A 13,213-nucleotide genomic window follows, 5' to 3' on the forward strand; every position below is an offset into this window, starting at 1 on the left:
AAACAAATAAAGATAATCATTTAATTCACAGATAATTTAAGAGGAATACATAGAATACCAAAATGCTTGTCTATTAGAAAACAGTATTAATTATTTTAATATTGTCCAAACATTATAGTGTACTTTAAAGCATATGATATTTTCAAATTTCTTTTAGGTAATATTCTTTTGGAAATTATCAAAATTCCAAAAATACATAATAAGATATATGAGTATTTTTTTCTCTTTTATTCCAATGTGTAGTAAACTATTACTAAAGTCACATAAAGGAGAATGCAAAATTAAAATTACAAATGCCAATCAGCAAAACCAAGGAAGCTTTAAGCACTAAAGAAGTGGGGAGATGAAAATATGCCAGTATAAAAGCTTAGTAATGTATAAGCATCTTTGGGAGACTTTGTTTGTCTCCCCATAAACTGTCACATTCTGATTTAGGATTGTTTGTGAAATGAATCTAGTCAGTAATGGGCCAAGATATCACTATACCCTTTCTCTTATAAATCACAGCAATTTACTCAGTAGGAATGATCTATCTTTATTCTCTCATTCCCCATAATCCAATCACTTCCTCTCATAAGCACTTTTCCCCTGGTTTTCACAATAATGCATTTTCTGTAACTAACAACCATCATTTCCTGATTATCATGCTTCTATCCTTGCACAGGAATGTGGGTCTTATGTGGGTCAGGGTCATCTTTCCCATCCATCTGTGTCCCCATGCTAAGTGTGTTAGCTGAAAGGTGAGTCTGGATAGACCATCATTTTGCCTCATATGTATAAGAGCTTTAATGCCCCCAAGTCTATGCCAGTTTGATTAAGAACCATATATTTTGGTGTGTCTAATATTATACTTTCAAAATAAGCACATTCAAAGACTTATTAGTAACATTGTCTTCTGCAGATCCCCACAAATTTAATGATGAAAATGTAGAAAATACTGACTTTTAGTGCACCACACAATCGTGATGTTCCTAAAAGAATAAACATAAATAAATAAATGACAACAACTCACAACACAGAAAATCTTGAGCTCTGCACACATGTTATTTAAATTGCCTGTGTATCTATTTGGATTTAAGTTGAGCTTAAAGCTTATTTCAAGAGCTTATCCTTCAGGGTATTTTGGTTTCAGGATTTGGTAGAGTAGACTACCACATTCCTAGCTACTACATGAGGGACTCCATTCTTTCTCAGCTTCTACAAGTATTAGCCCCTAGGACTGTGAGTTGGCTTTGATTCAGCACACCTGGAAGAATTAGCTTTAAGTTTTACTTGTCTCTCAGGACTAAAGGAAATCTAATTGGTTGGGAGGTTTGAGTAGATTCCTTGAATTTTAAATAATTCAAGAGCATCCCAGGACACACCGTATTGGTTACACCACTACACTAATCAGCTATCCTTCCCTGGGGCTGAATGTTTCCCTAAAGCCCTAAAGGTAGTGATCTCACTGCCTAGTATAGGACAATATGGTTGGGGTATAAAATATTTCCTAGCATTCTACAGGACCCTAATTTTGTTTTATTGTTAGATTTTCTAGCAGCAAGATGGCATCACAAAGGCAAATACCATAAGCCCAAGAATGTGTTTAATCAGACTGTTTGATGAGTACTGAGAATGATTCATGGATGCTTATATTATTAGACTTCACAGAATGACCACTTTCTGTGATGTGTGATGAGTAATTTTTTGAGTCATTTCAGTTTGGCTTACATTGAAAAAAATTCAAAATACAAAAAACTCTCATTTCCAACACTAACCATGCCAGATAAGAATAAAAATATTATAATATTAGTACTATTGCTTTTAGGATCAGATAATACATCTTTTTCTAGAACATCAGGTTTATAAAATAACTTCCTATGACGTGGTTCTCAAAATGTGATCTCCATACAAGCAGTATCAATATTACCTGGGAAGTTGTTAGAAAAGCAAATTCTGAAGTCACACCCCAGATTTAACTGAATCAGAAGCCTGGGCAGGGATTAAATTACTGCTTCTGTGAGAGCTAGGGAAGCAGTGGAGGAGGGCTTGGGAGCCGGTGGTGATAAACACGGAAATGTGCATCCAGCCGATACACACTCCACAGACTGGTCTCCTCCTACCTTCCATTTATTTTAATTCTGGATAAATTACAGCGAGGTTTCTCCCTACTGTCACTCCCTCCCATTCCCAAAGTTCCCAGAGTAATAATAGGCCCTTGTGTTCCATAAGAATACAGAAACTTTGCGAAGGTACCATCTGGAATAATACAGATAGGGCCATCAGCATATCAGATGAGGCCATCACCACAATGGAGTATTGGGACCAAGATAAATGTCCCTATTTCATCCTTCCAGTCATTATATGTGGGTAAGATAACTATCAGGTGTATCAGCAAAGAGAAAAGAAACTGAAAGTGTAGTTTTGAATAAAAGTCCCATCCAAACTATTTGGGAATGGAGATGGTGGGATTATATACTAGAAGCTTGTCTAATATCTCCAGGTCTGTTTTAGTCCCAGTTGTCGAAGTTAATAATATCACATAGTGATTATCCTTAAAATTTCTTTTAACTGTTTGGTTCTTAGTGCTTTTGCTATAAAAGACATTGCATTTGTTCATGCAAATGGGATTTAAAAGTATTTTTATTTATATTCTGGAAAACTTTCTTAAGGTTTGGCAAAAGCTTTTTTGACACTAAATATTGAATTGGATGCTTTAGCAAATAGTTTAATTTTAAATACTAGTATTTCCTTTAAATTACTTTTTAACAGGATAGTTTCTCTTTGTAATCCCACTTAGCACCTCTCTGCTTCTTTTTTTTTTTTTTAAGATTTTATTTATTTGAGAGAGCAAGAGTGACTGAGGGAGAGAGAGAGAAAGAGAGGGAGAGAGAGAGAGAAGGAGCAGGGGGAAGGACAAAAGCAGAGGGAGAAGCAGACTCTCCACTGAGGAGGGAGCCGTATGAGGGACTTGATCCTAGGACCCTGGGATCATGGCCTGAGCTGAAAGCAGATGCCTAACTGACTGAGCCACCTGGGTGTCCCTCTCTGCTTCTTTTTTGTGGTACTTTCATATCACCAGGAGGCTTTGGCCAAGTGCTATTTCAGATCTAAGATCACAGACTCTACCCTAGAAATAAATGAGGTTCATGAATGAATCAATGTGTGTAAAGTTCTTAGACTAGAACCAGCATATAACACTTGATAAGCTTGGCTACTGTCATTATTTTTAACAACCCAGCAAAGTGCTCTCAGTTCAGTTGTTGGGTCCAACCAAAAAGTGCCCCAAACTACCATGTATAGCAATTATATGGTCTTTTCAGATTTGAGAGTTTTCCATAATCAAATCAGAGTTCTCCCACTTCCTTAGAAATGCAGAAGAAAATGGATCTGAAAGTAACAAAGAATCAAGCCATTAACATCACACTTCTTTTTGAACCAAGAAAAAAAAAATCTCAGAAGAGTCCAAATAAACTCAATTCACTATGAGATTTGAAGTTTGAGATGAGAAAGTGAGAGAATTCATTTGAATTCATTTATCATTGAAAGATAAAATACAGGTAGCTACACTTAGGGGAAAGATATTTTTTATCATTTTTCCCCCTATGATAACCAGTCCTTCTTAATATTAGTGATTTAAAAAATAACTGATGATCTTTATAAGATCCTTTGATTTTTAATGATTTTGCTGAGAAACATGCTCTATGTGCTTATGTAATAGAATTTAAAAATTTTTTATTTAACTCTAATAACTTGTTTAATAATCTGACAAAAGCTCTTTTGAGTTAAATATATAGTTGACTGCTCTATTAAATTCCTTAATTTTATATGCTTACTATTTTGTTTTAAATTGTGATTTCACCCAAATATCTTTTCTTTGTTATCATACTTAGCAGCCCAAATTTAGACATTGTTCTCTTTTGTTTTTTTCATGGACTATCAATCTGTTATGATCCTACTTTGTTATACAAATACAGTAAGTTAATTCTCTCAGTTAATCATATAGATACTGTTAATGCTTCTGAAAGAGGCATGCACTATTTTTCTTTATTGTTTGAAATATTTCTCAATTTATTACATGCATAATTCTTTCCTAAGTGCAGAATTCATGCTTCCTATGCTAATGACAAGGAAAAATAAAAACAATATCAGCAATATAAAATAGACTGGCTTCATGAAATAAAAGAAGCTAAACATGTTCAGCATGGACAGTAACTGGGAGAATTTTAATTTTGGCTATAACTACGTAAGTATTTGAAAGACAAATTATAGAAAAAAATGAAGAAAAGAATTAGTATGAATTATTTTGTAATGGAGAATTTTGGCATTGATAGACTTCCACATTAAGTCAAATGCCTTCCACGAGTCCAAATGCCATAATCATTTAATCTTAGATACTAAGTAGGCATGGAGGGTAGAAACATACATAAGACATGGTCACCTAGTTATCTCTGCTTTTTTAAAATATTTATTTATTTATCTGAGGAGGGGAAAGAGTACACAAGTGGGAGGGGGAGAAGAAGAGAGAATCTGAAGCAGACTCCGTGCAACTTGTGGAGCCCAGTGTGGGGATTGATCTCAAGACCCTGAAATCATGACCTGAGCTGAAACCTTTTAGTTTTTGATGCTTAGCTGACCGCACCACCTAGACACCCCTAATCATGTCTGTTTTTAAGGAGCTCATAGTACCATAAAAGAGGGAGAGAAAAACAATTATGAAGCAAAATATTCGGTATTTGAGAAACAGTTCTCAAGATGTGGGAGTGGAGAGAGGAACTCATAGAAGGGTTTGCAAAAGAGACAGTTGGTGTGAAATATAGTGAAAAGGAAGCTGTTCTCAAAAAACAAAAAAAAAAAAAACAAAACAAAAAACAAAAACAAAACCCACAGAAAGGACAGTGAGAAAGAATAGCAAAGATTCTGGAGCACAAAAGAGAAAGACCAAGGGAAATGTAAGCAAAATCACAGATGACCTACCTTATACAACATACCAAAAAGTATGATTTTTATGCCACAGGAAAATAGAAACTTTAAAGATTTTAAGCAGGGCACTAACATGGTCAGACAGGTGTATTCAAAAGCTGGGTTCAGGTGGAAGATAGAGGAAATAGGACCGGAAAGATCACTTAGATATCTTTTGTAATAATGCAGGAAATTAATTTTAAGAGTCTGGATTTAGAGATGTTTAACAGAGAAAAATAAAGAAATTCATGAAGTACTTAGAAGATAACTTCAATAAGACTCAGGTATGGATTTGGGGTGGGGGATGGGAGGCAGCTAGAAATAACGATTCTAGGGTGGCTGGCATGAACAATTAAGTGAACAATAGTACAAGTGCCCTGAAACAGTGAACACACAGGCAGGCAAGGTTTGCAGTAGGGCGGGGGAGGTGGGCAGTAGTAATATGGGTCTGACATGTCTGTGGAAACCTAAGCAGTCATGCTAGTAACCTCAACCTACAGCCTAGAAGAGAGATGTCCTCTTGAACTACACATTTGGGAGTCTCAGGCAACTGACTGAGAAGGCTTTCAACAGCATCTAACGAATGTCACAGAAGTACAACCATCATGTCTAGAATAAATTATATTCATTTCCTCTAGTGGCAGCAGGTTAGAGCCATTCTAAAAATTCATTGCCACCAAATGGGCTTCTTTATGTCTTGGATTATATTTTCCTATTTATTTATGGCTAATATCTCTTCTTATCTTTATATAATTGCTTCTTTATAGAAGGGATAACATCTACCTTTGTTAGATAGCACTTATCACATTATAAGTGCATTACACCATTTAAAATAAATTAAGGAAAATAACTGAATACATAGTAACTCAGTAACCACTTCTTATTTTTAAAAATTGTTAAGGCATATTTTGCCCTTTATTTAGTTTTTTTTTTTTTTCTTTTTAGATCATAAAGTTGCATTCCTTGGAAGCCTCTTTGATGAGGCATGTTTTGTTGAATTTTTTTTTTAACCTAACAGATGTTTGGGTAGTTAAAATTCCTCATGAGTATGGTATCCTGTGGCTTTCACAACCTAAGTGTTACCCCAGGAATTTTCCTTTCTTGCTGTCTTCCAGTCCTGGTGGTCTATAGGAGATGCACATTATGAGAGTCTCATTTCATTCCATACTAATTTCACACCCACACTCTTTTAAAGTTGTACATTTCCTCAGCATTATAAGTACTTATTGTGCACCATGGAGATATTTAACATATTTCCATTCTACATTCCTCCTCCACACACAACTCAAATGGCTTTTGAGTATAAAGGCAATCAGAAAAAAAGAGATGAGTAAAATAATCTGCAAGACTTTAATGTCTCAAGTTAAATATTTCTGCCATTTTTAATTTTTGTGATTATGTTTGTATCTATACACACTCAGCATGAAGTAGAGAGTTATGGCTATTATACAGATGACTTAAGGAGAAAAGTAATTTGGCTTCAATTATCTAGATCAGAGTATGTGGGAGAAAGAAATGTTAGCTTGAGTTGGCTGAATATTGTTTCCTTTCTTTACTCTAGTTTACAGTGGTAGATTCAAATGCAGAAACTACCTCAATTTAATTCTTAGTTCGCGTTCTAACTTTGCTCCCTAAATCTTCATTTGAGTACTCTTCCTTATGAGTTCAAAGAGAGAGAATACTACATATTTTCTTATTCTACAAGCCATTTCAGAATGTTTTACAATATTTATTATTCAGACAATATTTAATATTCAATATTATCATTATTAATAATAAATAAGTATTTATTATTAATAATAAACTTATTATTCTAATAATTTTAGAATTATTCAATTTTTGAATTTTGAATTCAGAGTTTTGGAAAAAGTCGATCTCAAACTAGCCATCAATTTCTAGCTCCTTATTTAGAATCTCCAGGCTTTGATATGAAGGTCCATTACTAAATGCTTCTGTGCAACTCAATGCCATTAGAAATGCATACATATGAAATAGTGATTTGTACTAATTTATATTGTTGTTTATTCTTTACTATCATTGAGAGAAACAGTTCATTTTCATCATTTTATCATCTTACATGAGATTATGAAACAACATAACACTTTTTTGAATAATGACTATACAAAATATTAATTTTCTTCATTCAGATTACTTTTTATGTTTGTAAAAGGTCTTTAATACTTTTCATCTTTAATATTCAGAATAAATGCTACTTATTTTTTATCTTAAAAGCATTACTGCTTATCAATATTTTTGTTGCTGGACTGTTTTATTTTATTCTTTTTTAAAGATTTTATTTACTTATTTGAGAGAGAAAGTGAGAGAGCACATGAGCAGGGACAGAGGAGGGAGAAGCAGACTCCTAGCTTTGCAGGGAGCCCAATGTGGGGCTCAATCTCTGGACCCCAGGATCATGACCTGAGCTGAAGGAAGACACTTAACTGACTGAGCCACCTAATTTATTTTATTCTTATATTATATGTTAGTTCTCTGTATATATTATCTGGCAATAATATGTATCATGTCTTTTTGTCTTTCATATCAAGTACAATCCCAGATGATCTCTCCTGGGCTTAATATAATAAATAAAACTTTTCTCTCACTGTATAATTATGAAATTCAGATATATATGTATGCATACATGTATACATATATATGCATATACCATTCAGAAAAAATGTCTTTTCCATTCTGAGACAAAAAGGGGTAAGACCAACTCATTCTCGTTCTCATAATTATACAATTATTCCCACACATATGAATACTCAGATGAAAAGCTAGTAAGTTTGCAAATGCCAAGAAAAAATCATATGTCTATTGTCACAAATTCTGAAATATATAAACCTTTTTACTTTTCTCTCTAAATCACAGTGGCAGGAAGGCAGTTTCCATGTAACCTCTGGAACTAAAATAGGAAAAATTTTTTATTCTACTGATAAATAACAGAGTAGAAAATCAACTCTCAAGCAGAAAGAAAAAGAGGAAGGGAAAAGATTAGTATAGACAACCTACTTATATACTGATAAACAGCTTCATATGCAAGTATTCTCTGATGGCGAATTCAAATTGTGGCAGTGAGATACTAGATCCAGGGAGAAGAATAGTACCAGATAAAAGACAAACTAGCACTTTGTAGATAGGCACTCTGTGAATTAGTCATCAAGTAAAGACCTGGAAACTGGGGTGAAGAGAAGCCAAGATTATTTTCTCCATTGCATCAAGAACTAGCCAACCAACAAACCACCAATGACAAAGGGACTCATCCTGCTAAAACCAGGAAAGTAATACTTCAAAAAAAAAAAAAAAAAAAGCTCATGCTGATTGTGAAAAGTTTGCAATACTCTACCATTATTCCTTTAGACCAAAATGAGCAAAATAGAGTAGTAGGAAATTGAAAATGACCAAATTCTAGTGGGTTGATCACAGATCTAAAATGGGGTGGTAAGGAGGAGGGGAGACTAGGGTAGAAGCAATGACATTCAAATGGAAAAATTCCTAAATTTTCAAATTAAGAATGTGAGAGTCCTTAAAAACTTAACTTTGCAGTTTCATTTAGCAGATTCTGAATTAATCATTTTAATTATCATTTTATGCTAATTGAACATCTATCATTATGTCTAGAGTGCTTGAATAGATGATGCATCCAGAAAATCCACTTGCTGGTTCACTGTAGGAGGTAAAAGCAGGTACCATCCAAGTGAGATGATGGTAAGGAATAGGATGAGAAACCTCAGTGTCAGGGTGGGAATCCTGTGTCTGAATCCTCAGACCTTCAGTGCAGGCAGAAGGTCTATTTTAACTAAAGGCTCCAAAGTAGCTGTCCACAGGCCAGATCGGGGCTACAGATGTGTTTAGTTTGAACTATTAAATGATTTTTTCAAAAGATTTTATTTATTTATTTGACAGAGAGAGAGATCACAAGTAGGCAGAGAGGCAGGCAGAGAGAGAGGAGGGAGCGGGCTCCCTGCTGAGCAGAGAACCCGATGTGGGGCTTGATCCCAGGACCCTGAGATCATGACCTAAGCCAAAGGCAGAGGCTTACCTACTGAGCCACCAAGGTGCCTCTTAAATGATTTTAAATTAAAAAAAAAAAAGTCACAATCAAGAAACTGTTTTCACATTTAAAAAAAAAAATCTAAATTTCCTGTTTCTCTGAAAACATCAGAAGTCCTAATAGCATGACCTGTCTAATAGAATGACCAGTAATAAGCCTTTAGATAGCACATTCTCTGTTAATTTGTCAGTTTCCACCACCCCCAATTGCCTTACATCAGCCTGCTTCACTCATTATAGCACCCCTTCAGTTAACTTCCAGTTGCCTCAGGACCTTAAAGTTTATTCATTCAGTCAATGTCTCATTTTTTTTTTTAAGAATTTATTTTTTATTTGAGAGAGAGAGTGAGAGAATGGGGGGTGCACACGCATGTACACATGAGCAGGGGGAGGGGCAAAGGGAGAAGTAGACTCCCCGTCAAGCAAGGAGCCCAACTAGGGGCTCAATCTGAGGACCCTGGGATCGTGACCTGAGCCTAAGGCAGACACTTAACTGACTGAGCCACCCAGGTGCCCCAGTCAGTATCACACTTTTTAGTCAAATCTTCATTTGTGATTTTCCAGGGTGATGCAACTGAAGTCCCTAGTTTTTCCTACATTCTTATCTCTAAGCATGTATTTCTGTTTTCTAGTTAATTGGATTAGAATAGTTACTTCTTCTCAAATCCAAAAGATTCAAAATAACCATGGTTACTGACTAAACCCAATCCAAATGTGATTTTTCCGTTTTTTTTTTTTTCTTTTCTGTGTTAAGGCACTATCATCCTCAGTATCACCTGAACTAGAAAATAGTTCATTCTCCCCTACTCACTTTAGCTTACTCAATCAAATTTCACTCACTTAGGAAATATTAATAGAGTACCTACTCTTACCAGGCACCATTCTCTAGGCAATAAGAGATAGCAATGGTCAAGACAGATTCTAAAAACAAACAAAAATAAAAAGCTATTACATATTTATAAATGCTCATTTAGATAACATGATATTCTAGAAAAAGACTGCAAAGCTACTTTAGATTGGGTAGTCAGGGAAATCCATTCTGAGTAGGAATCATTTAAATAGAGGTATACATTATGAGAAGCTGCCCTTGCAAAGCTAGAGGTGAAAGACCATTCCAGTCAAAAGGAACAGGGGGTACAAAGGCCCAAGTTCTAGGAGTTTAGTGTGTTCAAGCAACAGAAAAAATGTCTTGTGTGAATGATGAGTAATGGTTAAGAGGGAAAGTAGTTACGGATGAGGTTAGAGTGTTAGATAAGGGCCAGGTCATGTGAATCATGTTAAGAAATTTGAGTTTGGGATGCCTGGGTAGCTCAGTTGGTTAAGCATCTGCCTTCAGCTCAGGTCAGGATCCCAGAGTTCTGGGATCGAGTCCCTCATCGGGCTCCTTGCTCAGCTGGGAGACTTTCTCCCTCTGCCTGCCTCTCCACCTGCTCGTGTGCTCTCTCTCTCTCTCTCTCTCTCTGACAAATAAATAAAATCTTGAAAAAAGAGATTTGAATTTTATTCTAAAGCAATGGAAATCCATTGGATGGCTTTAAACAGGGAAGTGATAGCATCTGATTTAGGTTTAAAAAGATCAGCCTAGAAGCTCTGGAGGTCAGTTAGGCTCATGCAGTGGTAACAGTAATAAAGGATAGGGCTAGTATGACAGCAATGCAAAGGGAGGGATGTATTTAGATGGCACAGTTGAAATAAATCATTGGCAGAGTTGAGTAGGAAAAGAACACTGCCTAGATTTTCATTTTCTGCAACCAGATAAATAATGGCACATTTTACTGAGATAGGCAATGTTAGAAGAGGAGAGGTTAGGTGTTTAGACCACATTAAATTTTGAAAGATATATTTGACACACACGCTCAATAGGGTCAAAAGACATCAGTGATCAGGTAAATATACTGATATGGGATCAGTATATTTTATTCAGTATATATAATCAGTATATTATATTCTAGGGATGAATCAGAGCTAAAAATAGATATTTGAGAATAATTACCGTATCAGTAAACTTTAAAGTCGTAGGACCAGATAAAGTCGCATCAAGGTAAGATCTCCTGGGGGTTGTATGTTGATACAAAAAAGGGTTAAATATAGATATCTGGGCACCCCAACACTTAGATTTTAAAAAGGAATGAGCAAAGGAGACTGAGAAAAGCAAGAAGGGCAGATATTACAGAAAGCTAGGGTCAAAGTGCTACAAGGAGGAGAGGCTGGATAATTGTGTTGAAAGTGGAGTTGTTTGGATTCTATCTCAGATGTTGAATTGCATTAACAAATATGGTTGAAAACTTACTCTGCAAAAATTATGCTATACTCTCCTGGGAATACATTTAGTAACCTAAAAAATAAGGTCTCTAGATCAAAGTTTATTTCTCTATTTATAAAGGCCTATAACAGCATCTATTTATTACCGAAAATCTCTCTGTATGGTACCAAATCTCTCTTATAGGTACCAAAAATTTTTAGGAAAATGAGATTTGGATTTGAAAGGAATTACCTAGTAACAGTCTTGATCAAGATAGAAGAATGGTAACAGAAGGTGCCTATTTGGATGGTTTATATGGGAGGGTATTGCAATGGGTGACCTGGGCAACTTGAAATTTGCTCAGGATGGCTTGGGGTGGAAATGGCATTTCAGAAAGTGCAGCTCTGGCTTGCAGCATTTGATCTGCAATTTATTTAGTTTTCATGGAAGCCATTATAATTCTATGTAGATACTGCTTAGGATAAATAATAGAAATTTATTTACTTACTCATGGCTAATCATTTTATCTAACCAAGTAGGGTAACCAGTTAGTTTTAGAATATAAAACTAAAGTTATAACAGCATTTTTGCGTAGACTTTGAATAATTTCTATGGAGAAGCATTAAAAGGGCTCTTTCCTGAATACAAAAGTCCTGAAAGATGGATAAATGGCAGAAAAATTTTTAAGAAATTATTTTATGTTCCTTCTCTGTGCTTTTTCCCTTATTCACATCTCCAGCTAGGAGTTGAAACCCTGGTATTTGTTTGCCTCCAAATTTTATACAGGTATAGCACAAGCTGAGAAGGTGCTTGTCAGGAGATCTGTTTCAGCTGGTGTGTGTGTGAGTATCCATAAAGTCACCACAAGGTTGTAAAGTATAGCTTAAAAGGTGCAGAGCACCTAGATACGAAGGGGAAAATGTAGGCATGGACAAAGGGGGCTCAGTGGCAATCAGTATAGCCTAGTAATATACTCCAAGAGAGGTCCATAATGCTTTATTGCAAGAGAAGACTCTAGGACTTCAGTACGACTCTAAAAGTCTGAGAAAAGCCTTTAATAATGTCTGAAATTGAATTTTCCATTGGGATTCAATTAAATTAAAAACAAATGTTATTACATGTATTAGTTTATAGACTAAATCAGTAATTTTCATGTCCAGTGATTGTATTAAGTAAAAATCATTAATTCAACAGGTATCAGTGTATGTATTTATTCCTTCATAAATATATATATATATTTATTTCCTTTGCATGGAAGCCATTATAATTCCATGTAGATGGTGTTCAGGATAAGTCATAGAAATTTATTTAGCTAATTATGAGTAATGATTCTGTCTAAACGAGTAGAGTAGCTAGTTAGTTTTAAGACATAAAACTAAAGTTGCAAAAACAATCATTACCTATACTTTGAGTGATTTCTGCAGAAAAGCATTCAAAGAGCTTTTTCTCGGAAGCAGAAGTATAAACACATATAGGAGATAATACTTACGACCAGGAAGGGTTTGTGTAGATATCCAATTGGAAGCATTGCCATAGCCGGCATTGGTGCTGGCAGCCACTTGGAATCGGTACCATCTAAATTTCTTTAATCCATACACTGTCTCTTCAGTTAAGTCAGCTTCATAAAGGTATTGAATTTTTTGATACTCAACACATTCTTCAGAATCCCATTCTATGCATTTCTGAGCCCGCAGCTGAGTGATGATCTTGTAATTTTGGAAGTAGCCAAGAATAGTGTCAGGTCTCACCCACGTTAATGTTGCACTAGTTGACTGAACATTAGAAAAAGCAATATTTGTGGGAACACTAGGAACTAAAAGTTAAAGGAGAAAAATTGAAAACAATTAGAACTACCAAAAACTGTTAAACAGAAGGAAGACTGGATTCAAAAATATGTCCTTATTATGCATCTAGTGGCAATCCCTTATTACAACTACCCTTAGATCAGCAGTACCACATTTACTGAGCAGATCCTTA

At 35.2% G+C, this 13,213-nt stretch overlaps 1 protein-coding gene across 1 annotated transcript in view; it reads right to left on the reverse strand.

Annotated features, from left to right (window-relative positions):
* LOC111141999 (protein tyrosine phosphatase, receptor type Q) overlaps positions 1 to 13,213 on the reverse strand; it is a 202,867-nt gene that overhangs the window by 88,482 nt on the left and 101,172 nt on the right. Inside the window, exon 26 of the mRNA XM_022494920.1 lies at positions 12,726 to 13,049. Coding sequence (XP_022350628.1) covers positions 12,726 to 13,049 — 324 coding nt within the window. The remainder of the gene's footprint in view (positions 1 to 12,725; positions 13,050 to 13,213) is intronic.

Source organism: Enhydra lutris, unplaced genomic scaffold, assembly GCF_002288905.1.
Source record: "Enhydra lutris kenyoni isolate GAN:26980312 unplaced genomic scaffold, ASM228890v2 scaffoldscaffold7, whole genome shotgun sequence".
NCBI lineage: Eukaryota > Metazoa > Chordata > Mammalia > Carnivora > Mustelidae > Enhydra > Enhydra lutris.